The sequence below is a fragment of the Lathamus discolor genome (genome assembly GCF_037157495.1).
Source record: "Lathamus discolor isolate bLatDis1 chromosome W unlocalized genomic scaffold, bLatDis1.hap1 SUPER_W_unloc_1, whole genome shotgun sequence".
Classification (NCBI taxonomy): Eukaryota; Metazoa; Chordata; class Aves; order Psittaciformes; family Psittacidae; genus Lathamus; species Lathamus discolor.
Window position 1 is genome coordinate 341,146 of NW_027069096.1, and position 27,621 is coordinate 368,766.

Here is a 27,621-nt window from a genome sequence, read left to right on the forward strand (position 1 = left end):
GCAGCGTGGAGCCACGTACGCCTTTTAAGCACTGCAAGAAGCCCGCTTTGCCTTCTTCAGTGTTAGGATACAAGCACAAGATGCAGTACTCGTAGACGCCATTTTCACATACGCACGCACACGCACGCACACACGCAAACAAACAAAAACCCACAAACATAAAACCACAAAAAAAAAAAAGCAAGCCTTGCAGTCTCTCTCGCTCTCTTTTACCGCCTTCCATTGTCTCCACTGTTGTTACTACTCTTCTCGTAGACCCTATCAGGCAAGTAAAACAATCAACTTAGGCACACTATGGCAATACAAAATAAATCACCCTCCTCTATTACACTCAGGCCTTGTCTCTCTATGGTTCACACGGAGGGCGGGGCGAGATGGAGGCCATCTCTGTCCTGACAGGCAGCTGTCTTGCCCAATGGGGCTTCAGTGGGTCCCCACGAAGGGGAGGAGAGGAGGTGGCTGGGCCAGTCATTTGGCGGTGCTGGTAGGTGTATGTGTTGGCGGTAGGAATTGGTCGCTTTTTTCTGTTTCATACGTGGTGGGTGTAGGTAAGCGCGGCTTGCGCGCGTGGCTGATGGGGTGTGTTGTGTGTGTGCTGGGGGGCGGGGAGCTAAGGTTGGCTGAGGGAAGCGGGGCTGTTGATCGTGCCCCTGGCGATGCTGCAGTGACATAGTAACGTGGGGGGCCTGATTCGCTGATAGGCCTCGGGATTTTTGTGGGTTCCCGCAGGGAGAGCGCTCTTCCCTGCTGGCGGGGAGGGGGGTGCAGAATTGTGTCTGGAGACTGCTGTGTGGAGGAGGGGCTGGGAGTGACTCCTTAGTTAATGTAGAGTGGCTTGGCACAACCTGCGGGCCCAAGAGGTCCCATCTGTTCTCAGAAGGGCGAAAAGGGTGATCTGTGTCTCTGCTGGCAACCATCATACCTCGGGCGGGCACGGTGGCCCAAACGGTGCTGCTCCCGGGGTGGAGATGTGGTGAATGTCAGCTGCACTGTCGGATGCATGCTAAGGCCGGGTGAATGGGTAACTGTATGGGGAAAGTTTTTGGAATTATGGTGAGCAGAGAGGAAGAGGAGGGAGGGCGCTCTCAGCTCCTGCCTGTGCAGAAGCAGCTATGCCAAACCAACTGGGGAGCGCTCTGCAGCAGGGCTTGCTTTTAGGGGCAATAGCGGAGTTCTTGTGGCGACGCCGTTGCGCTCTGTCGGTCCCACTTGAGCTCGGGTCAGGGCCACCAAGTGCCTCCTTTGTGTCTATCTGGGTAAAGCGGGAGAAATCTGGTGACCGCATGGTGGTCGTTTTTCGGCTCCCGGCTCCGCCTAGCAGCGTGTAGGCGCCATTACAACAGTCGCCATTTCTGCTAGTCCCTGCCATCGCGGAGGTGGGTCTCGGTCTGCGGGGGTTATGTAACGTTGCCCCGTCCGCTCAGGGTGTGAGCTGGATTTCCGAGGGTTCTTCGGCAGTGGGTGGTGGAAGCCGTGCAAGAGATAAAGGTAAACGTGACTCCGAGCAGACCGTGGCGCGAGTTGCGCGTAGGTTGTGGAAGGGGAGGCGTCCAGGCGGAAAGGGCCGTTCGTTTCGGGGAGAGTGGGAGTAGACACGCGTCGTCACCTCCTAGCTCTCTATTTATGTCTATGGCCGCTTTATCTTTTCTATGTTTGTAAAATCATTACGTTAGTCAATTCTGCAAACTCGATTTACACAACATCGCGGTAACTGAGAGTGTCTTGTCCTATAGAATTAACTAGGTTGGAAGAGACCTTTAAGATCATAAGTCCAACCATTACCCCAGGACTGCCAAGGCCACCACTAAACCATGTCTCTGAGGGCCTCGTGCATATTTTTTGAATACTTCCAGAATCTAAGGGGGGAAATGGCATTCTTTTGACGTCATCTGTGCAAGTGATTTTTTTTTTTTTTTAAGAGGATAAGGTGCAATGTTTTTTGCTTGGATTTGTAGTGTATTTTACAAATATTCTCATGTAAACTCGAAAAAAATAAATCTTGAAAGAGGTACCTGTTTCACTAAACCAAAAAAGTTCAGCTGCTTTTGAGATTCTTTGTGCATGTATGCAGAGGTTATACATAACTGCAGTGTGGTATTTTAACATTTTTTCTAACTTGGCATGTATAATTTCGTTTTGTTCATTAGTTATATTGAATGGAAGGCATGATCATGTCTGCTAGTAGGTTGATAACTTATTAATTAATGCTGGTGATTATAATAATTTTACTTTAAATGGCTTAAACAATAAGCAGATTAATACATAGTGTCTCTTAAAAAGGAAATTCAAGATAGGTATTATATAACATTATAAAAATGGGAACTGGATAATTGTTCACTTTAAATACCTGAAAATCATTATCAGTAAACATGATTGCTTAAAACTAACAAATATTTGAATACTGGCCAAATCCCTAATTGTTCAGACTGATTGTTTATCTGTAAGTTTGCAGACTTTATTTCTTCTCTTAGTGATGTGTTTAACCTTGTTATGTTTTCTCATTTATGAAGAAAAGCTTTGCAGCAAAAACTCAGGTCAAACCCTCATTTTTAGTTATAGCGAGAATCAGACTCTGTAAGTGAACAGAGGGTATATGCTGTTTTCATAGGCTTCTGAAGCAGCTGTTGGATTTTGATCCTGCCCAGAACACTTGAGTTTTGCTCTGCAAGCATATATAAAACTGGTAAGTTCTAGAAGTGGGTATATCTTTTTGTTTTTCCCTTCAGTGTGATGTACAGTTAGCACCCCACACACATAACCAAAATAGGTGTACTGGCTCTTTTTTTGTTCTGCAGCAGGTTTTATCTGCACACCTAAGAATAAAAAGTAATGGAGACTGAACAACAGGAGGAAACCTTTACCAACACGGAGACAAATGGTAATTTATTTAAAGGGCTCTTTTATGGGGGTTGGGACACCTTTTTGAGTCTTGGTGTTTCCAGTTATTTCAGAATGCTTTAACTGTATCAAATGTTTATAATTGCAGTACTTTTGCATTTAATATTTTATATTTTACATGTGCTGTATGGCTTTACATGGGTTTTGTATTACAAATATATATTTTTTCTGTGGGGGCATTTTAGGCATGGCATAAGTGACTCAAAGCTATAACTAAGGATTTGAAAATATTTAATAGCTAAATACTTACTGCTCATCTGGACTGTGATCATGTAAAAATACTGTCAGGCATATCTATTAATGTATTTTATTCATTGCAGTCTTTTGCAGGAATGTATATATATGTGAAATATCTTTATTAACTAAATTAATTTTTTTTTTTTTGACGTAATTAGTGAAGAAGAGTTAGGGCATTAGCATTGAGTTGATTCATGCCAGTTTTGCAGAGCTATTTGAAATACTGCTTTTGTATCATTCCACCATTATTTTAGTATTGGACAAACTACTTTTGATCTTTCAGGCTTTAAAATTTTCCCAATCATAAAAGAAATATTAGGTAGGTGATTCAGTGCTGATTTAAACAACATGTTGTAAATTTTTCACAAAGTTTGCAAAATTCTCATTTCAACTGTAGTTGATAGATTTGGAATGAGTCTTCAATAATGAATTGAAATGTAGACTGATGGAAGTAAAAACCTGTTCCTGCACTACAGATTCTCAGGGTAGGTGTCGGAAGTTAGCATTGGGCTAATAGGAGGGAATGCTTCATTAGGAATACAGTGCATTAGCTTGATATACAATTTTATTGTGCCTTAGAAAGTTAAGTGTATGTTTGTGTCCATCCATCCTGTGTTTCCCCCCTCCCTCCATGGACCTGTCTACAGGCAAACGCCCTGCAGAAGATATGGAAGAAGAACAGGTCTTCAAAAGATCTCGGAATACAGATGAGATGGTTGAGTTGCGCATCCTGCTTCAAAGCAAAGTATGCTTTTTCAATATTGCAGTGTTCTTGCTCATACTTAAGACGGTGGTGACAAAATGTATGTTGTGGTATATGTTCATAAAGAATGTATGCTTTATTTAAAATAACTTGGGAATATTTGTAAGTCTGCGTGAATGATAGTGTATTGCGATGATATTATGTTCACTAAATTTTGTTAAGGATGAGTCTTTAATGATCAGTAGGACTACTTTGATTATTTTTTTTTTCTTTTTTTAAAGGAGTACTAATTGATGGTTTAGTGTGAGATGTCCCTGTCTGTGACAGGGGGGTTGGAACTAGATGATCTTGAGGTCCTTTCCAACCCTAACTATTCTATGATTCTATGATAATAGAAATTCTAAGCCGCTTTTCTTGTGTTTGAGTGGAACATATTTGTTCCCAGGGGAAAGACTGTGTATTGCTCTTTAGAGAATGATCAGCTTATGATTGTAAATTAAACATGAAAGGCAAGATGAGGACTTCCTCAGGATTTTGGTAATTTTCACAGGTTTAGTACATCTATATGCATCAACAGGAGGAAATATGGGAGCAACGTTTCAGGGATTGCAATCACTTCATTGACTAGTATAAATTGTCACAGTAAAATTGCTATTTACGAATCTTCTTTAGTGTTTCCAGTCACTACATGTGCTTGTACTGTCTGAAGTAACTCAATCTTTTGTGTTAGGGCAGGGGAATGTTACCTTAACTCTGAATGAATTGTTAAGTTACGTAGTGCAGCAAAATGTTTGTGCTGGTGTTAGCATCATGTGTGAACTGCATAATGAAAGTGATAAATTTGCATATAGTCCTTGAAATAACCTCGTAAAGATAGAATCATGGAATCATAGAATAGTCAGGGTTGGAAAGGACCTTAAGATCATCTAGTTCCAACCCCCCTGCCATGGACAGGGATACCTCCCACTAAACCATGCCACCCAAGGCTCTGTCCAACCTGGCCTTGAACACTGCGAGGGATGGAGCATTCACAACCTCCCTGGGCAACCCATTCCAGTGCCTAACTACCCTTACAGTAAAGAGCTTCCCCTGTTTAAGTTTTAACCCATTACCCCTTGTCTTATCACTACAGTCCCTAGTGAATAGTCCATCACCAGCATCCCTATAGCCCCCCTTCAGATACTTGGAAGGCTTCTATGATGTCTCCACGCAGCCTTCTCTTCTCCAGGCTGAACAGCCCCAACTTTCTCAGCCTGTCCTCACACAGAAGGTGCTCCAGTCCCCTGATCATCCTTGTGGCCCTCCTCCAGACTTCTTCCAACAGTTCAATGTCCTTTTTATGTTGAGGACACCAGAACTGTACACAATACTTCAAGTGAGGTCTCACAAGAGCAGAGGGGCAGGATCACCTCCTTCGACCTGGTGGTCACGTTCCTTTTGATGCCCAGGATATGGTTGGCTTTCTGGGCTGTGGGTGCACACTGCTGGGTCATGATCATTTTCTCATCACAAACCCCCCCAAGTCCTTCTCTGCAGGGCTGCTCTGAATCTCTTTGCCCAACCTGTAGCTGTGCCTGGGATTGCTCCGACCCAGGTGTAGAACCTTGCACTTATCATGGTTAAACTTCATAAAGTTGGCATCAGCCCAACTCACAAGCATGTTAAGATCCCTCTGGATGGCATCCCTTCCCTCCAGCATATCAACCGAACCACACAGCTTGGTGTCATCAGTAAACTTGCTGAGGGCGCACTCAGTCTCACTGTCCATGTCACCAACAAAGATGTTAAACAAGACTGGTCTCACCACCGATCCTTGAGGGAAACCACTTGTTAAAAAAACTGGCTGGTCTGTAGTTCCCCGAGTCATCCATTTTCCCCTTCTTGAAAATGCGGTTATATTTCCCTTTTTCCAGTCATCAGGAACTTCAACTGCCTGCCATGATCTTTTGAAATTTGATGGTCGGTGGCTTAGCAACCTCATTTGTCATCTCTTTTGGGACCCATGGATGGATTTCATCAGGTCCCATGGATTTGTGCACATTCAGGTTCTTCAGGTGGTCTCAAACCAGATCCTCTATAGTGGGCCCAAGGTCTTCATTCTCACAGTCCCTGCGTCTGCCTTTCAAGACTTGAGTGGTGTGGTCAGAGTATGTAGTTTTACAGTTGCCCTTCTTGAATATCTGAGTTTATTCTTGTTGATTTTAGCAACTGGTGAATAGTGATTCTTTATATTCATGGAATAGTTAGGGTTGGAAAGGACCTTAAGGTCATCTAGTTCCAATCCGCCTGTTATGGGCAAGGACACCTTGCACTATTGGCTTTACATGCTTCAGACTGTTCCTACTTGAGTTGTCAGTTGGGTTACCTAGGTTTAAATCAAAAGTAGCATTTGAAATTATCAAATGTATGGAGTGTAGAAGTGGAATTTATAAATGTTTTAAATAGGAAAATCCTTGACCTACATAATATGCATGCAATCCCATAAGGTATTTTTTCAGTCATACTCTAACTATGAGATAGTTTTAACACAGGCAGTATTACCTAGAAACTTAAATTTTAAATGGCAATAATATTATTGGGTATTTTTATTTCTTTCAAAAGTTAAGTGATAAGAGCTGTTTTGACACACCACCTTCTCCCCCCCCCCCCCCCCCAAACCATGTCAATTTATGTTTTGATTTAATTTGAACCTTTCAGAAGCAAAACAAACCCCATCCCTAAATGCACCTCACAAGGTAATGCTGAAATAGATGCGTTGTTTTTGGTCTTCAGTTCAAAAATGTAGTCTGTGCTGTATTAAAATAATGTAACTTCTGAAAACTATTTTCCAGAATGCTGGAGCAGTGATTGGAAAAGGTGGCAAAAATATTAAGGCACTTCGTACAGATGTGAGTATATATGAGTTTGAATTAATTTAACACTAATTCTTTCAGAGCACTGCATTGAAAAATTGATTGCATACATTTCTAGAAAATGAGAAATTCAAATCTAGATAACAATAATCTATAAATCATTTATAATAATTGCTAGAAGAGATAACTTTGTTTTCCATTTGTGTTGAAATTAAAACCCAGCTTAAATTATGTGGGAGGAGAGGCTTATGTTAAATCTCTTTGCTTTCAAACAGGGTTCTTCTAAATTACACACTTCAAATGAGTTAACATCTCTAATTAGAAGTATCGTCAAAGCTTAAAATTCTTAACCATACCATTTCCCATATGTGTGAATCGGTTATAGTACTACTGAAAACTTGCAGGTGGCTGGTTTAATCTAGTGATAGAGGACTTCTTAAACTTCCTTTAAAAAAAAAACACAACAACAAAAAAAACCACCAATAAAATCAACCAAAAAAATGCCCCCAAAACAACAAACCCCAACAACAAAAATAATGGTCCTTTTGTTTTTACTTTAACAGCTTGAACATAAAGCACAAAGACCTTCATGTTAAGGTTGCATGGTTTAATTACGAGTGTAGAACAGTAAAGAAACATCCTGTTACTCAGAAGCATTTTGAAATGGTCATAACTTATTTACCTATTCATATTTTATAGGGAGTTGACTCTTGTGATTAGACACATGTTCAGGATAAATGTTATATATTTATAAAACGTAGCAATGCTTCTTAAATTCCATTTGTTTACACTCCTGTAGCATCAGCTACAGTTCAACAAATTTTTTCAAGCAAGACTGTGTTTGACATGTTATTTGCTAATATATCATTACAGAATTGGTTCCATCTAAGTTCACAAACTGTAGTAATTAGAATTGAGGTTTAAGCTGAAATGGTCCGAAATCATACATACACTTTCTTACTTTGACATCTAGTGTGTTTATTTTAAGTCTAGATGGTTTAATTGGTCTGGAATACTAACTTTCCCAACTTGCCCAGGGTTTCAGTAATATGGATCTCAACAGTTTTTGTGGCTACATTCATGAGCCAGCCTGCTACTGAAACATCAGTATATTAAAAAAGTAGTTTAGTCAGATAAAGTAACTCATTATTATCCATACTGTTAAGCCACAGTCAGTGTAGCAATCCATTATTGTGTTAGTCTTCAGAATAACTTAAGCTTGTTTCGTTAACTGAGAGTAATGAGTATAGTTTAAATTAAATTAAAATTCATTGCTTTTCCACCTTTTCCCTCTCCTTGTTTTTTTGGCCATATATCTCCGTTACCCATGTACTGGATCGACTTGCCCCTGCGTTGCCCACCATGACGTTGGCCCATCTGCCCCTGAACGCTAATGTGAAAACCCTGGTTGACTATGCCCAAAAATGTGCCCATTGCCAAATGGGTACCATACTTGACAACTTCTGGTTGAATGCCCATGCCCAATGCCAACATCCACGAACGCCAATGACCAATGCAGTACAATGCAAGTGTTTCAGTCCCAGACAGCAGTGGCCCCGAGCGGTATGTCCCAACAGTTTATGCATCGCTGCCTGATTAGAAAGAGAGAAATGTATTTTATTACCTTTTATATAATTAAATAGTATCTCCTTATAGAGAGTGTATTGTGGTTTTTTTTTGTTTTGTTTTCTGGTTGTTTTTTTTTTTTTATTTGGTTGGTTGGTTTTGTTTATTTTCTGTCTTATTTTCCCCATTAAGTCTTTTTGTCACTGAACTTTTCCATGAGTTGGCCACCCAAGTAAACCACTAATTGTATTTCAATGGAAGGAGCACAGCTTCAGGTGTTGCATATTCACTGCATTATAACTCAGATTTTTTTCAAGAGTCTCTTGCTCTTCGTGGTCCACCTTGCTTCCCCCAATATTCATAATTATTTCTGATGGAATACTATAGTTCACTTCCCTTCAATTCTCATTTGAGTTATGTTTTTGTTTGGAGGTTGTTTTGTTCTCCCCCCCCGTATTTTTGTTCCTTTTCTGCAGAGCCCATTAGTAATCTAATTTTCAACCAGTCTTTTAACCTTACTCCAGATATAATGTTGACCACTTGCATATCCCCACTTTTTCTACAAGAAGGTGTGCCAGTTTTACCAATGTAATGGCGAAGGTATACTAAATTAGTGGTGGTGGAAAACATGAATATTCACTTCTACTTTCAGTTCTGCTTGCATTTCTTGCCCACTTAATTTGAGCCTTCCAAAAGCTCTTGCTTGTTCATGTACTCTTGCTCTTTCTGCAAGACCTACTTAATCTTACATTCATCATACATATATGTTGGGCATAAACAAAGATGCATGTGTTGTAAATCCAGTGAACAGGTTTACTTTAAATGGAGAACATTAATTGTAAATTCTTCTGTGTAGTCAGTCTTGTTAGAATTTTGTGTATGATTATGAATACTGAACTTCTACTTTTCTGACACTATGGCCTCTAACAGCATCTTGAGTATAAGTGCAGATACAGAGACAATTGGAGAAATCTTGAAGAAGATTATCCCTACTTTAGAAGAGGTATGTGCCTTAGGTTTGTTTCTTCTTTAGAAGTATAAATTTAGATTTTAAAACAAGATAATTCCAGATGATTGTTGTGTGCCTATAGCTTTCAAACTGTGTTGGCTTTTGTTTGTTTGTTTGTTTGTTTTACTGGAGATAATCTCTTCTTAGAACATAATATTTGGAAGTCTCCCCTTCAAAACACCTGTCTCTTGGCTTATTTAGTCTCCAGTTTAAAGTAGCTGTATCGTAATTTCCATCCTGCCTTGGCTTTTTAAGCAAGTGTGTTGTGCTGTTTGATACCTTAAAATTTTATTCAATAAATAATAAAAATAAAAGAAATAAGGAAAACTAATTTGACATCACCTCATGTTGAGACAAAGTACTTAAATAGGTGTGATTCTGTCATAGCAAATACAGCATTACAGTTCAGCAACAAATTAAGTTAAACCGGGATGCTTGGAGAAAAAAGCTTAACACCACCCCCCTCGCCCTCTCCCCCCCCTAGAATTTTGATGCTTTCAATTTTACTTTTTTTTTTCTCTTGACTGATATTTTATTCTTTCCTTGTACGTATCTTTCTTACAGTATCAACACTACAAAGGTAGTGACTTTGACTGTGAATTAAGGCTTCTAATTCACCAAAGTCTAGCAGGAGGAATTATTGGTGTCAAGGGTGCTAAAATCAAAGAACTCAGAGAGGTACTATTTTCTGTTCTTTTCACGTTCTACTTTTATTCTATAAACAGATTAGTGTTTTGTGTTCATAAACGGTGAGTGTAAGCATCATATGTGCAGTAATTCCTTCAGAATATATTTCATATACAATTTATGTGTTCTGAGATCAGAGTTACTTATTACAATTTTCTTGCAAAAAGTCGGAAATAAAGTGGCTGTTGGTAATAGAGCCTAGGACTTAATAAAGATTTTAAACATATTAACAATAATCTTGATAAATAAAGGATATTTTTTTAAAATGCCATTCATCACTCCTTCTGAAATGAACTGCTGAATGATGACTGTATTGGTGGTGTTGGGCATGGAAAATGGTTTAGTGTGGATGAATTTCCATAAACTCTAAAAATGATAATTTAATAGCTGTTTGAATATTGCTGTAAAAAGCATGGGGTGGGGTTTTAAGTTCTGCTTCCTCGAAGACCACTGTTTCCTTTGTGAAGGACTATTCCTCATGAAGGAGTCATGTTTTGTTCTTAAAAGCTAGTGGTCTCTGAATCTAGAGTGTTGATTTCTGTCTTTTACTGGCATTGTGTCAAAGGCAATTAAAGGTCAATTTAGGTGTAAACTACTATTTGTGTGGACTGAATAAGGCAAGATGACTAGACATAATCCTGGCAAAGCTGCTGTCTTGCATCCAAAGCATGTTTTTATGACATATGGAGGCTTATAGAACCCATAAGCTTATAATGGATATCTGGTCCTTTTGCTAATATTTGGTTTAAATGACCATGTAGATGATCCATAACTGAAAGGATAAAAATCTTGTTCACTAGCTTTTCATGTAAACTCATGTCATTGCAGGTCTTAAAAAAATATAATATCTTAAGATTAAATTTGTTGCGAGAACTAGGAAGCAGGCATTCATTTAAAATATCTTCAAGTTTAATGGTCTGGTTTGTTTGTTTCTTTTAAAATGTTATAGTCTGTATCTTACCCATTTTGTTTTCATTAACTTTATAAAACTGTGTTGAATTCCTTCTTTTGGAAGATTGGTTTGCTTGTTTTGTTGTGGCTTTTTTTGTTGTTTTTTTTTCTTTTTTTTTTTTTTTTCAACAGAACACTCAGACCACCATTAAGCTCTTCCAAGAGTGTTGTCCTCATTCTACTGATAGAGTGGTGCTTATTGGTGGAAAACCTGATAGAGTTGTGGAATGTATAAAGATTATCTTGGATCTTATCTCTGAGGTAATGTCTTAAATTTACTCTTTCATTGGTATTCATGAAAGTTGGGATTATTTGCATGAAAAATTTTATTTTTCCATTTATATTTTGAATTCAGTGCTGTTAGACTGCTATCACCCTTGAAATTATTCCTGTTTCCTAGAACTGGGGTGTAAGTTATCAGAGATGGAAGCCATTTTGGGTACCCGTGGGCTGTTAGTCATGCTTCATATATAAGTAAAATGAAGAACTTCTAAATTGGGGAGGAAGTGAGACAAATCTATGTGCCATCCATCAGTAACATCCATGCCTGCCTTGTCAGCATTGACAAATAATAGAATCATAGAATAGTTAGGGTTGGAAAGGACCTTAAGATCATCTAGTTCCAACCCCCCTGCTATGGGCAGGGACACCTTGCTCTAAGCCATGTCACCCAAGACTCCATCAAACCTGGCCTTGAACACTACGAGGGAAGGAACACTGACAACTTCCTTGGGCAACCTGTTCCAGTGCCTCACCACCATCACAGAGAAGAAATTCTTCCTTATATCTAACCTAAACTTCCCCTGTTTAAGTTTGAACCCGTTACCCCTTGTCCTATCATCACAGTCCCTAATGAAGAGTCCATCCCCAGCATCCCTATAGGCCCCCTTCAGATACTTGGAAGGCTGCTATGAGGTCTCCACGCAGCCTTCTCTTCTCCAGGCTGAGCAGCCCCAACTTTCTCAGCCTGTCTTCATACAGGAGGTGCTCCAGCCCCCTGATCATCCTCATGGCCTTCCTCTGGGCTTGCTCTAACAGTTCCATGTCCTTTTTATAATGAGGACAGCAGAACTGCACAAATGTTCCCAAGTGAGGTCTCACGAGAGCAGAGTAGAGAGGCAGGATCACCTGCTTCGACCTGGTGGTCATGCTCCTTTCGATGCAGCCCGGGATACGGTTGGCTTTCTGGGCTGCGAGCGCATGCTGCTGGGTCATGATCATTTTCTCATCAACCAACACCCCCAAGTCCTTCTCTGCAGGGCTGCTCTGAATCTCTTCTCCACTCAACCTGTAGCTGTGCTTGGGATTGCCCCAGTCGAGGTGTAGGAGCTTGCACGTGGCTGAACTTCATGAGGTTTGCATCAGCCCACCTCACAAGCATGTCAAGGTCCACTGGATGGCATTCCTTCCCTCCAGCGTATCAGCCGAACCACACAGCTTGGTGTCTTTGGTAAACTTGCTGAGAGTGCACTCAATCCCATTGACCATGTCGCCAACAAATGTTGAACAAGACTGGTCCCAACACCAATCCCTGAGGGACACTTCTCATTACTGGTCTCCAGCTGGACATTGAGCCATTGACCACAACTCTTTGTGTGTGGCCGTCAAGCCAGTTCTTTCTCCACTGAGTGGTCCCTCTATTGAATTGATGTCTCTCCAATTTAGAGAGAAGGATGTTGTGTGGGACAGTGTTGAATGCTTTGCACAAGTCCAGGTAGATGATGTCAACTGCTCTGCCCTGCCCCTGTCCATTAGTTCTGCAGCCCCATCATAGTAGGCCACCCAATTCGTCAGGCAGGATTTCCCCTTAGTGAAGCCATGCTGGCTGTCACCAAGCACCATGTTGTTTTTCATGTGCCTTAGCATGCTTTCCAAGAGAATCTGCTCCAAGATTTTGCCAGGCACAGAGGTGAGTCTGACTGGTCTGTAATTCCCTGGATCTTGCATTTTCCCCTTCTTGAAAATGGGGGTTATATTTCCCTTTTTCCAGTTGTTGGGAACTTCACCTGACTGACAGGATTTTTCAAATATGATGGACAGTAGCTTAGCAACCTCATTTGTCATTTCTTTTGGGACCCTCAGATGGATTTCATCAGGTCCCATGGGCTTTTACACATTAATGTTTTTAAGATCTCGAACCTGATCCTCTCCTATGGTGGGCCTAAGGTCTTCATTCTCACAGTTCCTGCATCTGCCTTTCAGGACTTGGGTAGTGTGGTCAGAGCATTTGCCAGTGAAGCCTGAGGCAAAGAAGTCATTGAGAACCTCAGCCTTCTCCAAATCTAGGGTAGCCAGTTCTCCTGATAGCTTCCGGAGAGGGCCCACATTGTCCCTAGTCTGTCTTTTGTTCGCTTCATACCTATAGAAGCCCTTCCTGTTATCTCTCACATCTCTTGCCAGATTTAATTCTAACTAGTCCTTACCTTTTCTGACCTGGTCCCTAGCTTCCTGGACAATATCACTGTATTCTTCCCTGGCTGCCTGTCCTCGCTTCCACCATTTATAAGCTTCTTTTTTCTCCTCTAAGTTTCTTCAGCAGCAACTTATCCATCCATGGAGGTCTCCTGGCCCTCCTGGCGCATTTCCTTCTAGTCAGGATGCAACACTCCTGAGCTTGTAGCAGGTGATCCTTGAATATCAGCCAGCAGTCTTGGGCCCCCGTGCCCTCTATGGCTTTATCCTGTGGAACCTTACTAAGCAAGTTCCTGAAGAGGCCAAAGTCTGCTCTCTTGAAGTCCAGGCCGGTGAGCTTCCTGCATGCCCTTCTCACTACCCTGAGGATCTCAAACTCAACCATCTCATGATAGCTACAGCCACGGCTGCCCTGGAGTGTCACATCTCCAACCAGCTCCTCCGTGTTGGTGAGCACGAGGTCAAGCATGGCACCTCTCCTTGTTGGCTCCTCTATTACTTGCAAGAGGAAGTTGTCTTCCACACAATCAAGGAGCCTCCTGAATTACTTGTACCAGGTCATACCTTCCCTCCATCAGCTATCAGGATGGTTGAAGTCTCCCAAAAGGACAAGTGCCTGTGAGCGTGAGGCTCTTCCTATCTGTCTATAGAGCGCTTCATCCAGAGTCTTCCTGATCAGGCAGTCTGTAACAGATCCCCAGAGTAATGTCCCCGTTGCTGTTCTCCCCTTGACACTGACCCGCAAGTTGCCTAATTGCCTGTCCCCAGAGAGTTCCATACTTTGCAGCCTTTCACTGACAAAAATAGCTACTCTCCCTCACTGTCTGCCGGGCCTGTCTTTTATAAAGGGCCTATAACCTTCCCTTCCAACACTCCAGTCATAGGAGCCATCCCACCATGTTTCTGTGTTGCCAATAATATCATATCCCTGTACACATCTCTAATTCCTCTTGTTTATTTCCCATGCTATGGGAGTTTGTATAAAGACATCTGAGCTGAGTTCCAAATAAAGCTGACTCATTGGCTGGAGTAGCTGAAATATCTCTGCATGGCTGCAAGCATTTATTACAGGTGCTGGCAGCTGACTGGGAGTGTTGGGATGGATGGATACCCCCCTCTCCACCAACACATGTAGTTTAAAGCTTTCTTGACCAGCCTGGCAAGTCTCCTGCCAAAACAGCTCTTTCCCTTTGTCAGACCAGTTCCACCAGCCTCCAGTAGACGTGGCCTCCCAAATTGAGTCCCATGTTCTAAATAACCAAACCCCTGACTATGGCACCACCATTCTAACCATTTCTTAACCTGCCAAATTTGCCTGGCCTTTTCGAAGTCCTCACCTTTAACCTGGAGGATTGATGAAGAAACTGTCTTAGTCCCAGAGCCCCTGATCACTTCTCCCAGGGCTCTGTAGGCCTTCTTAATGTTCTCCAGGCTACTGCTATCTATATTGCTAGCACCCACATAGACCAGTAGAAGTGGGAAACAGTAGGACTTACAAGATCAGGCAGCCTCTCTGCAACATCCCTGATCCAAGCCCCTGGTAGGCAATACACCTCCCTTGAGACTGGGTCAGGCTGACAGATGTGTGCCTCTATGCCTTTCAAAATAGAATCACCTACTGCTCTGACCTGCCACTTTTTCCTGGAGGCACTAGTAGTTATCCTTTCTATTGGTGCATCAGGTGGTTGCTCATTTGGTAAGGTGTGAGTTTCCTCATTAGCAAAGCTGTTCTGGGTGGGGATGTCAGATTTTAGAGGAAGCCCCTTGCTTTTAATTGTCCTCTTCCTCCTTTTTTTTTGTGTTTTTTGTTACTAGCTTCCAACTTCCTGGATTAATGCCCTCCTTTCCTGTATGTGGTATGATGGACACTTGTGGCCCCTGCACAGTTTGGGCCTGGGGCAAGCAGTCCAGCTCCCTGTCAGTTTCCCTGACATTAGCTTACTGATAGTCTCCTGCGGTTCAGCTACCTGCTGCAGGAGTACCTCCACCAGGGCGCATTGAGTGTAGCCCTGCCTATTATGCACCCTTGCCTCAAGAGATCAATTCAGAACATATACATTTTTATTCATTTAATATAGTGATTTAATGTAATTTTAACAGTCAGTGCTAACTGGGGGGACTGGTGTTGTTGGTTTTGGGTTTTTTTTTGTGTGTATGTGTGTGTGTCTTAGTCTCCAATTAAAGGACGGGCCCAGCCTTATGATCCCAATTTCTATGATGAAACATATGACTATGGTGGCTTCACAATGATGTTTGATGATAGAAGGGGACGTCCAGTAGGCTTTCCAATGCGTGGAAGAGGAGGTTTTGATCGAATGCCTCCTGGTCGTGGTGGACGACCCATGCCTCCATCAAGACGAGATTATGATGATATGAGCCCTCGCAGAGGACCTCCACCACCTCCACCAGGTCATGGTGGCAGAGGTGGCAGCAGAGCTCGTAATCTTCCTCTTCCTCCTCCACCACCTCCTCGTGGCGGGTAAGTTGCATAAATGCATTGTACAAAACTTAAGTTGCCTAAAATTTGCTGAATTGTGCTTATGTTGCCAGGACTTGTTTCACATTCCATGTTGGTAGTGATTATGCAGGATTAAGTGTATATTGCACCAGAGAATTTCAAAGAGTATTTGAATTCAGTTATTTCTGCAGTGTAACAGTCCATCAGGACTTCAGTCAGTAGGTATTTTATGTCATTCAGAACTTGGCTAAAGCGTTCAGAAATTTATAGTTGTGTGCAAATAATGAAAACTTGAATTAGATTATATAAACTAGTTTATAACTTGAGTCATGTGCTGCTGCTTTTTCTCATTTTAGAGATCTTATATCTTATGACCGAAGGGGTAGAGCTGGAGACCGTTATGATGGAATGGTAGGAGTTAAAATTCATATTGTTTTGTTTAGTTAGCACTTCAAATAGCTGAGGAAACTGTTCTTGAATACATACATTTAAGTGTGGGGCATGTGTGCTTCTGATAAACTTTGATACCGCCAAAATGTTTTGGCCATACAAATGGTTCTTCCAAGATGATGACTGTTTGGGGTGTAAAGGGTATTTGGGATGTGATCTGCTGTGTAGGTTTGGTTTGTGGGGCTTGGTTATTTGTGTTTTGGTTGTGGGTTTTTTCTTGGTTGGTTCTCCCTAACTGCTATCAACAATGGAATAAAAGTTGGTGGAGCACAGTCCCTGCAGGTTTTATTGCATGGACCTTCTTTTAAACTTTTTAATTGGGATGACAGAAATAGGAGTTGGGAGGCTTTTCCGATCAAGAAAGCATGTCAAAACAGTGTTTTCCAACAGATCTTAGCAGGATTGAGAGAACATGAATAATGTTTATAAAGAGCTCTAGCTAGTCTGGCAGATGGTTACTTTTTCAAATCAGTTCTTGTCTTTATGCCAATTTCTGTGTCTGAAAAAAAATATCTACTGTAATTCAAAATGTTTTGGAGCCAGGGCCACTGATAAGTTGAATTTTAAATGAAATTAGGTACATTCAACCACATTGTGGGGCTGGGAGAATAAAAAAAGGCTTAAAGCTATTCCATGTTATACTCTGAAATGTGACTTTCTGGTAGTCATGGACTGTTGTACCCACTTTCCTGGGAAGAGAAATCATAGGCATCTTGGAGATAAATCTTTGATTAATCATCTTTATTTCTTCTCTGGTTCTGTTTGGTACATTCCTTAAGATGACAGGTTAGGTGGGTTTGGGGATTTTTGGCTTTGTTTGGTTTTGTTTGGCAGTGGGTTTTTTGGTCGTTTATTGTTTGGTTTTGTTTGTTTGTTTTTCATTTGTTTAAATGAATGGAATAGGAAGAAGTTGAGGAGCTATGGAATGGGCTATCTAAATGAGGTTAACACACTGCCTCCTTCTGGGAGGAAGAGGCAGTTGCTTCCAGTAATACACACTGGAAGTACATGTTACAAGAATGTCAAAATATATCGAAAGGAAAGACGCTTAAAATTGCTAAAAATGAACAAAAAAGCCCTATCTCCCCCTCCTCCCCAAGAAAACCTCACAAACCACAAAACAACACCGACACCAAAACACCACCAAAACGATTAAGTTGCCTATGCTACTCTGGATCTTGAGAAACTAGAAGATTTATGTACTATACCTCTAAGATCCTTTATTTGTATTATGTTTTCAGAGCTCAGTTTCTGTATTTTCACATTTGCAGCTGGTAAAACCAGTGTCAGCATGTAAAACAGGACAGCCTGCTCTTTGGTTTTCAGTTGAATCTTATCTTTATCTTTGGAAATAGTGGGGTTTAGTTCTGTTTTAATTTAAAATAGAAAATCTATTTGAACTCTGTTTAGTCTAACTTTGGACAGGTTGAATTTGGCTTTCTTGACATGAGTTTCTACAAATAAGTGGGAGTCATTTTCCATACAGCTTTGGCTGTTTTATGCACAAGTATCATAGCCTGTCTACAATGAGGCACAGACAAATTGTACTTAATTTCTAGTTTTAGCTAGCCATAATCCCAGTATCCTTAACTGTATAAACAGATGAGAAGTCTTTCCATGGATTGAGAGGCTGAAGCTGGAAGTATTATCATGCTAGAAATATAAGGTGGTCTTGCTACTATGCATTTCATAGAGAAACTGTTCTCTAGCAAAACGTTTAAACTTGGAGTAAAATTACATTGATGTGGTTTGTAAAGTAATGCATGGGAAATGCTATTTTCAGAGAGCAGGATTGACTTTTTACATAAATCTCTTAAAAGGCAAGAATAGATTCTCTTTTCAGACCAAAATCTTGGAGATTTTGAATCTACAGAAATCCTACTTTTCTGCTGATTCCCTTTTCTGCTAAAGGTGGAAAAGTTCAATAGTTCAAGACTTGTGAGACAGTGAACCAAGATTGGATGGTGAAACTTGAATTTTCTGAGATGTGACAATACTGACAGCCTTAATTCTAAGATGGGAAAAATATTTTTATAGATACGTAAAAATTTCTATTCTGAGGCATTTTACTGATGGACATAAATGCATTGTTTCCCTTATTACAGAGGTATATATTTTAGGCTGTAACTACTCCAAATCTAATGGCTATTTTGATAGCTGAGAAAGCATGAATATGTTTCCACTGTTGCTTTAACACTCCCATCCCCATGGGTGCTTTAGATATACAAATACACAAAAGCATACCAGTGTGGAGAAGGGCATATAAAGCCATTTAGTCCCCCTCCTTTTTTAATGGTCAGTTCCTTTGCTTTCAAAGTATCTTTAAATTTGAGTTAATTGAGGACTAAATCAGAATGTCTGTTTAAAAATAGTGTATGTTCAGAAATCTAATCTGGTTTTGCTTATTCAAATGATTCCTATTTCTAGATATTTCTTAACATCATATGTGATTCCATGTGTATAAGCACATCTGTATAATCACTTCAATAAAGGTACATACGCTATAAATATTAAAAGTGCTTCATGTTTAAGGCATTAGGGAGCATGTAAAAAAAAATCAATGAAGATGTTTGTTGCATTTATCTATATAAATACTAAAAAATTTCACTCTTCTGGGCCAGTCCCTTTAAAACAAGGGAAAGTTACAGTAAGGAACTTGCTGTCAGTTAATATTGCATGCGTATTCTTTCTAGATATAAAAGTCAATAAATTCTTATCAGTACTATGCTCCTTGTCTTATACAATCAGCGTTTCATTTGGTTTCTATTTCGTTTCCTTTGGTTACCAGTAGTAGCTAGCACAAATGAGTCTGTAGATAAGAAAGTTCTGTTATGCATCTTAAAATACTAGGTGCAGGATAATTTAGGAATTGTTTAAAAATGAGCATTTATATATAATGTGCTATTCATGTTGTGTTGCATGTTTTAACCCAGCAAAGGCTTTTGCCTTAATAGTAATTTAAAGTAAATTAGAAACTAGTTTGTTTTCAAATACAATTAGGCAGTAGTAGATTGCTAGTTTAGCTAGTGGCTTATATGAGGTATATGGAAATAATAAAATGAGAAGCCATGTCCTTCCTGCTTGACCTGCTGTTGACATAAATATATCAATGGCAATTACTTTTTTATTAAATTCCTTTTCTGGTGTGTGTTTTGTTTTGTGGGGGTTTTTGTTTGTTTTTTTTTTTTTTTTGTGGGGGAGGTGGTTTTGATTTTTTTTTTTTAATGCATGAGAGAAATAGAAGGTTTTGGTAACTGAGTAGCATCTTCCAGTATACAGTAGTTTTAGTACTCAGAGGTGTTTAAAAAAAAAAAAAACAAAACTGTTCAACATTTGTTTTCCTCTTAGCTGTCTGATGCTCTTTGTAAGGAAAATCTGTTTACACCACAGAAACAAGGAAGATATGACCAGTTACAGTTCCCTTGCAGTGAAAGTAAAAAGGAGTTAATCTTGTAACTGGTCAATATCATGTACTTTTGAGACTTCGTGGTATTTTAAGTAGTGCAGGAAAATGTATCTCTATATTGGTATGTGTTTCCTTGCCAAGCTAGCTATAAGCCTCCATGACATGGACTTAATTTAGATTTATTTCCTCTTTTCCTCCTATTCTGTTGTGTCTGGAAGATGATGCAGTGTCATGTGGATGCCTGTGATGACATGCAGCCACCAGAGTTGGTGAGTGTGCTCATGCTTTTTTATTTGACTGGTTTAATAGTTGATTTTTGAGAAAAATCATTTTAATTGGTTAAGTGATAACTGGAATTTCTTGAAATTGAATGTAGTCAATGGCAGCTTGCATCTATTGAAAAATCCCTGAAGCTGGTCTCCTAACTCATGTTATTGGCAGTTTGTCCTGAACAGTGAATCCTATGCAGGTAGCTAATGTTCCACAGTGGAAGTATGCAGCAGCACAGCTAAGAGAAGTTTTTCTGTTGTATTGCCTCTATTTTTAGTGTTCTAAGTTGTAATTCACTGTAACTCTTGCTTTTCAAAACCCTGTAGGTGTATCTATATAGAAATGTTTTATGTTAACTTCATGTTATGTTTTCACCTGTTTGAAATAAGGAATGTTAAAAATAGTTTATCTACAACTATAAGAATTATTATGTGTTACCTATCCAGATATTTGAAATTATTCCATTTGATTTGTGTTTATCAGGCTTCTTACTCTTAGGGGGTTCAGGAATGAAAATTCAAAAGGTGTCAGCAAGTGTTCATGCCATCTGGAAGATGGCAAAGTGCTGCCAAATATTAAATTTTAGTTCCTAGCTTACATGACCACTGCAGTTATAATTACTCATTTACTGTCTTGTAGTCTGGGGAGGAGAATCAGCAGAAAGGGTCAAGAAAAGGATTGCTCACTGAAGCAAGTTAGCCTGAAAAAGGGTTTCCCTGTGCAAAATATCATCAGAAATAGACAGAAGAGTATGTGTGTGGAATAATGCAGCTCTGATAACCTCTGAATTAATTTTTAAGCAGTGTCCTTTATTTTGTATTTTGCACTCCACTATGAGCTCTTTTATGTTGTATTATGGTCTGTATTGCTAAGCAATGTGATTACACAATATGGGTTGCTTGGAAATAGATGAACAATTTTTTTCTGAATAGCTACTGTTTTGATGCTGTTTCAAAAAGCTAGCAGGCAAATAGTTTTTTGGACTAAGTTGTTGCATTGCAACATCTGCAAACAAGTAATTCACACAAATTCCTGTATTTCAGTGATATAAATTGAATTCTAGAGAAGTGTGCACATCTAGTCTCTGCTTCTACAGGAAGTTATTAAAATGGGTGTTTGTGTATTTAGAGGCCATTAGATGAAATTAAGTACTTGTAGACTGGCACTTGATATCAAATCTTGAACATAAAACACTCGGGGGTGCTGCATTGCAGTGATTTGAATTTGGTATGTGGTAGTTTTAGCAGAATAGCTGTAATTAGTGTAATAGAATAGTATGGGTTGGAAGGGACTTTCAAATGTCATCTAGTCCAACCCCCCTGCAAGGAGCAGGGGCATCTTCAACTAGATCAGGTTGCCCAGAACCACATCCAGCCTGGCCTTGAATGTCTCCACATCTACTACCTACCTCTCTGGGCAACCTGTGCCAGTGTTTTACCACCCTCCTTATAAAAAATTTCTTCCCTGCATCTAGCCTGAATCTCCCCTCTTTTAGCTTAAAACCATCACCCCTCGTGTTATCACAACAGGCCCTGCTAAAAAGTCTCTCCCCATTTTTTTTACAGGCCCTTTTTAAGTACTGAAAGGCTGCAGTAAGGTCTCCCTGGAGTTTTCTTCAGGCTGAACAACCCCAACTCTCTCAGCTGTTCCTCATAGGAGAGGTGCTCCATCCCTCTGATTTTTGTGGCCCTCCTCTGGACCTTCTCCAACATATCCATATCTTTACTGTACTGAGGACTCCAGGGTTAGATGCAGTACTCCAGGTGGGGTCTCACCAGAGCAAAGTAGACGGGAAGAATCGCCTCCCTTGACCTGCTGGCCATGCTTCTTTGGATGCAGCCCAAGATATGATTGGCTTTCTGGGCTGCAAGCGCAAATTGCCAGCTCATGTCCAGTCTTTCATCCATGAATATCCCTAAGTCAGGGGTACTGTCAATCCCTTCATCCCCCAGCCTGTATTTGATACCAGAGGTTGCCCCAACACAGGTGCAGGACCCTGCACTTGGCCTCTTTGAGCCTAAGGTTTCCATGGGCCCACTTCTTGAGCTTGTCCAAGTCGCTCTAGATGGCATCCTGTCCCTTGGACATTTCAACTGCGTCACTCAGCTTGGTGTCATCTGCAAACTTGCTGATGGTGTACTCAATCCCACTATGTTGTTGAAGATAATAAAGAGTACTGGTCCCAGTACAGACCCCTGAGGGCTGCCACTTGTCACTGGTGTCCATCCAGACATTGACTACTACCTTATAGATGGAATCATCCAGCCAGTTCCTCATCCACTGATCAGTCCACCCATCAAATGCATGTCTCTCCAGTTTAGAGAGAAGGATGTTGTAGGGGGACTGTGTCAAAGGCTTTTCAGAAGTCCAGATAGACAACATCCATAGCCCTTCCTTTGTCCACTGATGTAGTTACTCCATCATAGAAGGCCACTAGTTTGGTCAGGCAGGACTTGCCCTTGGTGAAGCCACGCAGGCTGTCTCGAATCGCCTCCGTCCTTCATGTGGCTTAGCATAGCTCCTAGGAGGATCGATTCTATGATCTTCCCAGGCACAGAGGTGAGGCTGACAGGTCAGTAGTTCCTGGGATCCTCCTTTCTATCCTTTTTTAAAATGGGTGTGATATTCCCCTTTTTCCAGTCACCAGGGACGTCACCTGACTGCCACAACTTCTCGGATATCATGGAAAGTGGCTTGGCAACTGCATCAGCCAATTCCCTCAGCACTCTGGGATGGATCTCATCAGATCCTATAGATTTGTGTATGTTCAGGTTCCTCAAATGGTTACAGACCTGATCTTTACTTACAGTGGGAGGGACTTTTCTCCCAGTTCCCACCCTGCAGTTCATCCACTCAAGAGGTTTGGGGAGAGAGCCTGCCAGTGAAGATTGAGGCAGAAATGTTGAGTACCTCAGCCTTCTTGTCCACTGTTACCAGTTTACCAGTTTTGCTTATTGGGGGGGCACACTTTCTTTGACCTCCCTCTTCTGGTTGACATACCCGTAGAACCTTTTTGTTGTTCTTTGTATCCCTTGCCAAGTTCAGCTCCAGCTGTGCCTTGGCCTTCCTGACCCTATCTCTGCTCAACTGGGCAGTGTTCCTATACTCTTCCCAGGATACCTGTCCCTGCTCCCACTGCCTGTGCATTTCCTTCTTGCCCTTTTGTTTGATCAGCAGGTCTTGATTCAGCCATGCCAGCTTCTTGCCTTCTTTACTCAGTTTCTTACACTGGGGGATTGTGAGCTCTTGTGCTCTGTGGAAAGTGTCCTTGAAGATCTGCCATGTCTGTTCTGCTCCCTTCTTCCTGAGGACAATTTCTCAGGGGGTCCTATTGACTAACTTCTTGAAGAGCTGGAAGTTGTCTTTCCTAAAATTCAAGGTTCTGACTACTTTTTGCCTGTCTCGCCTCCCTTAGGACCATGAACTCCACGAGTGCATGATTACTGCAGCCCAGGATGCTTCCAGTTTTGATGTCACCAACTAGTTTGCTTGCATTGGTGACCATCAGGTGCACTATCTCATCCCCCTGATAGGGCTGTCTATTACCTGGTTTAAGAAGGTAATCCTCAGTGCACTCCAGGAGTCTCTTGGATTGACTACAGCTCACTGTGCTACTTTTCCAGCAGGTATCAGGGTGGTTGAAGTCCCCTAGCAGGACAAGAGCCTGAGAGTGTGGTGCCTGTTATAACTGGAGTAAGAAGGCTTCATCAGTAGTCTCCCTCTGATTGGGCAGCCTGTAATAGACACCAACCACAAGGTTACCTTTGCCTTGATCTCTCATTCTTACCCATAAGCTTTCAACCTGCTTGTAGCTATTCTTCAGAGACAAATCTTCATGCTCTGTCCATCTCTTGATGTAGAGGGCAACCCCTCCACCCTTCCTTCCTTGCCTATCCCTTCTGAATAGCCTGTAGCCATTGATAGCCACACTCAAGTCATGGGATTTGTCTCACCAAGTTTCAGTAATGGCCAGCAGGTCATAGCTTTCTAGCTTGATGGCGGCTTCCAACCCCCTGTTTGTTTCCCATGCTGCATGCATTGGTGTAGAAGCACTTCAGCTGGGCTGCTGGCCTTGTCAACTTAGAAGAGCACCTCTTGATTCCTCTGAAGTGTTTCACTGGTGTTTCCCTTTTGGCTTCTATTTCCTCGGGTGCCCCTTCCTTATCTCTGTAAGATTTCAAATGTGCTCCAGTGTGACCAACATGTCTCGGAGCTACTGGCCTGAAGGTCCTCAGTAGCACCCTGCCCCTCTAACCTTGGTATCTCATCCCATACCTTGTCATGGGCAAGCTTGATATTGCCCCCCCTCCTCCATCATGTCTAGTTTAAAGCTCTGTTAATGAGCCCCACTAGCTCATGAGCAAAGACCCTCTTCCTCCTTTGAAAAAGGTGAATCCTATCCGACATCAGCAATCCTGGTGCCGCATAGGCCATCCTATTATAAAAAAAACTAAAAAACACAACAAAATTGTGGCAGTGACACCACTGATGGAGCCATGTACTAATGGACTGGGTCTGTCTATTTCTTCTAATGTCGTGGCCCTCAACTGGAAGGAGAGAGGAGAAAATAACCTGTCGTGATTGTCATTTCTAAGATACAGAACATTGTAGCTTAGCCTGAATGAAGAGACCAATTATCAAGTTATTAGGGTTTACTCTGTTTTTCCTCAAGATATAAATAGAATAGGAGGGTTGACAGTTACCAGGTAAACATCTTGTCCCAAACTAAAACTTTAATTTCTACTCGGCTGTATAGGTAGTAGTAATAAGGCTGATCTCTGATCTTTTGATTTGAATGTCAGTTTAGTCCAAGAGTCAGGATTTTCTGCATTAAGAGCTATTTACCAGCTGAATTGGTAAGGTTGCTTGGTAAGCTGGTATGTCTGGATCTTGATGACTTATTCTTAGAGGTTTTAACAGAACAGGCTAAGAGGTTGTCATTGGAAATTTCTTACTTCATTCCCCTTGTTCTTGATCTGCCTTATTCCACAGTTCACAGTTTGCCTTTAATAAGGTTCTGGGTTAGGATTTTTGCATAAAATAGGCTCAAAGTTAGTAGTATGATACTTGAGATGAAAATATGTTAATGATCATGGCTATCTGCTATTTAAGGGTTTTCTTTCTCTTTTTCTTACAGTTTGAGGGTGGCTCTGGATATGGTAAGTTTTTATAGAGAATTCTGACATGCATTTCGTTTAGTTAGTAAGAGGCTTGATGCATATGTTTAAATTAGACTATTCTTATGCAGGGGGTCGTGGTTCATATGGAGATCTTGGTGGACCCATCATCACAACACAAGTAACGATTCCCAAAGATGTAAGTGCAGCTGACTTGCTTTCCACTTATGTATAAATAAATAGAATGTCACAGCCTTTTCTCAGGCTATATAAGTAAATCAAAAGCATTTGGGATGCTTGGCAAGTGCTTTTAATGTACAGCAAGTGTTTCTAAATCACCAAAAGATTATTCTTGAAGATGTTTTCTTCTTCACTTTAGAGATGCACTGAACTTGTTGTTGTTATTGAGTAATAGAGATGGCCTACATAACTTCTTTTTACAAACAAGCTTCTGGTTCTTCCAGCTCTATCCCACCTGTGTTTATATAATAAACATTACAGAAGATGTTTTGAGGCTGTAAGAGGAAGCTTTCATTGTAACTGTTTAAATTGATGGAAGCTACTTGAACAGTACTGTGTTTCTGCATAGAAAGTTCTATCAAGAAATGAATGCTTTATTTTCTCCCCTAGCTGGCAGGATCTATTATTGGAAAGGGAGGCCAGCGAATCAAACAAATACGTCATGAGTCAGGAGCTTCAATCAAAATTGATGAACCACTAGAAGGCTCAGAAGATCGAATAATAACAATTACGGGAACACAGGACCAGATACAAAATGCTCAGTATTTACTGCAGAACAGGCAAGTTGAAGCTTAACACTGTTCTTGCTGTCAATTTCAAACTGACTTTCCTACTACTACATTCTAAAGCTGCTCTCCTCTGCAATATAGTTTTCAGAAGGCAGGATTTAAGTAACTATTGAACCTAACTTCTCAGGGGTAGTATTGCCTTGAGTCTCCTCTTTTCTCTGTTATAACTAAAATGAAGTTTCCCTCAAAACTAATCTTGATGGAAAACACTTTAACCAAGCTGTCCTCTCATTTCACTGGTGAAAAATTCTTTTCACCAGAAGAAGAAGGAAAAAAAAATAATGAATTACTTAGAACCTGTAGAAAATATAGAAGATTTCAGTGGACATTGGTTTAGTTCTGTGTGGAAGACTAGTGATTTTGTTGTTTTTACATAACTTAACTGACAACAAATTACAGTCTGCCATATGGCACAGACCATGCCTCTACAGACCAAGTTGAAATCAATTTGTGCTGTTATTCAGCTTTCATACCTTGCTGGCATTGCTTTCTCTTCTGGCAAATATTAAGTTTTGGACTTAGTTTGCTTAATTTTGCTTAAATAACATGTTTGCTATCATAGCATTTGTTAATGTTTAACTTGAATGTTTTGCTTTTGGTTACTAATATTTAAATATGCTTAAAATTATATGTCTGTAATTATTAGCCATTAATTTTTTTACTTTTAAATATATAGGGAATTTGTAGTTTAAGAATGACATTGTGAATACTGATGCAAGATGTATGGTCAATCATTCTAATACATGCTTTTTTTTCTTTTTCTTTTATAGTGTGAAGCAGTATGCAGATGTTGAAGGATTCTAATGCAAGATTATTTTTTCTTTTTTATAGTGTGAAGCAGTATTCTGGAAAGTTTTTCTAAGACTAGTGAAGATCTGAAGGAGTCCTGCACCTTTTTTTTTTCCTTAAAAAAAAATAATTTTTTTTTTCCTCTCAAATACCTTCTTCTGTTAAAAAAAGCCAACATTCCTCTGCTTCATATGTGTTCTGCATTTGAGATGTAGTGGAATCTGCTGTTCACCAGATGTAATATTTTAATTCATTACAAATATTTGAGGGAGGGAGGGAAAGGCCGCAAAAGACTAGCACTGAGATTTTTTGAAACGGCAGCAGAGTGGATTTTATTTTTGTTTGGTGGTGGTGGTAAATTATAATGTTTTTTCTGTAACTGTTATGAAGGCCCTGCTTTATGTACATTGGGTTGAGTTGTTTGGGGGGGTGTTTTGTTTTGTTGGTTTTTGGTTGTTTTTTTTTTTCCTTTTGTGGGGGTGTGGTGTTGGTTATTTGTGCATGGGTGGGTTTTTTTTTGGTGGGGGGTTGGTTTGTGGTTGGTTGTTTTCTGTTTTGTTGTTTGGTTTTGGTTTTTTTTGAAGAGGGGAGAAGACTGGCTGTCTACACGTCCCTGGCTTTCTTTGAAAGCAGTGTGCAGAATGTAATGCTCTTTTTTAAGATATATTTTATGGTTTTTAAATAAATTTAGTGAACCTGTTACTGGTGGCCTCTTTTTTTTTTTTTTTTAATATACATAAGGTAATATCTAAAATGGATGCACGCACACACACACACAAACAACACCCCCCCAAGACAATGTGTAAATGAAAATTGCTGTTAAGCTTGATGCTTTGATGTAGATGGAGTTATATGGGTTTTAGCAAATAAAAGAAACAGTGTAAAAACAGTGGCTCAGCTTTGTTATTTGGGAAAAGGGAAAAGGTACAAAAACTACTAATGCGAACATGGTATGAATTTTGGCAGGTTTTTGCAAGCTTTTGCTCCTCTTTGAAATGTGTATATAC

At 40.5% G+C, this 27,621-nt stretch overlaps 1 protein-coding gene across 6 annotated transcripts; it reads left to right on the forward strand.

Moving 5' to 3' along the window:
• Positions 1-476: 476 nt before the first annotated feature.
• Positions 477-27,316, forward strand: LOC136006186 (heterogeneous nuclear ribonucleoprotein K-like). Of its 6 annotated transcripts, none has more exons than XM_065664222.1 (16): positions 477-548; positions 2,609-2,683; positions 2,796-2,878; positions 3,783-3,880; positions 6,670-6,726; positions 8,210-8,253; positions 9,187-9,259; positions 9,830-9,943; positions 11,036-11,164; positions 15,487-15,794; positions 16,130-16,184; positions 19,848-19,898; positions 25,037-25,058; positions 25,133-25,215; positions 25,647-25,816; positions 26,596-27,316. In XM_065664222.1, the coding sequence occupies exons 3-16, from the start codon at positions 2,830-2,832 to the stop codon at positions 26,627-26,629; spliced, it is 1,287 nt and encodes a 428-aa protein (XP_065520294.1). In that variant the 5' UTR covers positions 477-548; positions 2,609-2,683; positions 2,796-2,829; the 3' UTR covers positions 26,630-27,316. The 6 variants fall into 6 exon arrangements, with proteins under 6 accessions (XP_065520294.1, XP_065520299.1, XP_065520300.1 ...); XM_065664227.1 differs by having other exon boundaries at positions 26,657-27,316; XM_065664228.1 differs by having other exon boundaries at positions 25,148-25,215.
• The last annotated feature ends 305 nt before the right edge of the window (positions 27,317-27,621 follow it).

Coding starts and splice junctions, on each gene's coding strand:
- LOC136006186 (XM_065664222.1), top strand. CDS start 2,830: ATGGAGACTGAACAACAGGAGGAAACCTTTACCAACACGGAGACAAAT. Junction 8,254..9,186: donor GACAGCAGTGGCCCCGAGCG/GTATGTCCCAAC, acceptor GGCCTCTAACAG/CATCTTGAGTATAAGTGCAG. Junction 25,059..25,132: donor TGAGGGTGGCTCTGGATATG/GTAAGTTTTTAT, acceptor TGTTTAAATTAG/ACTATTCTTATGCAGGGGGT.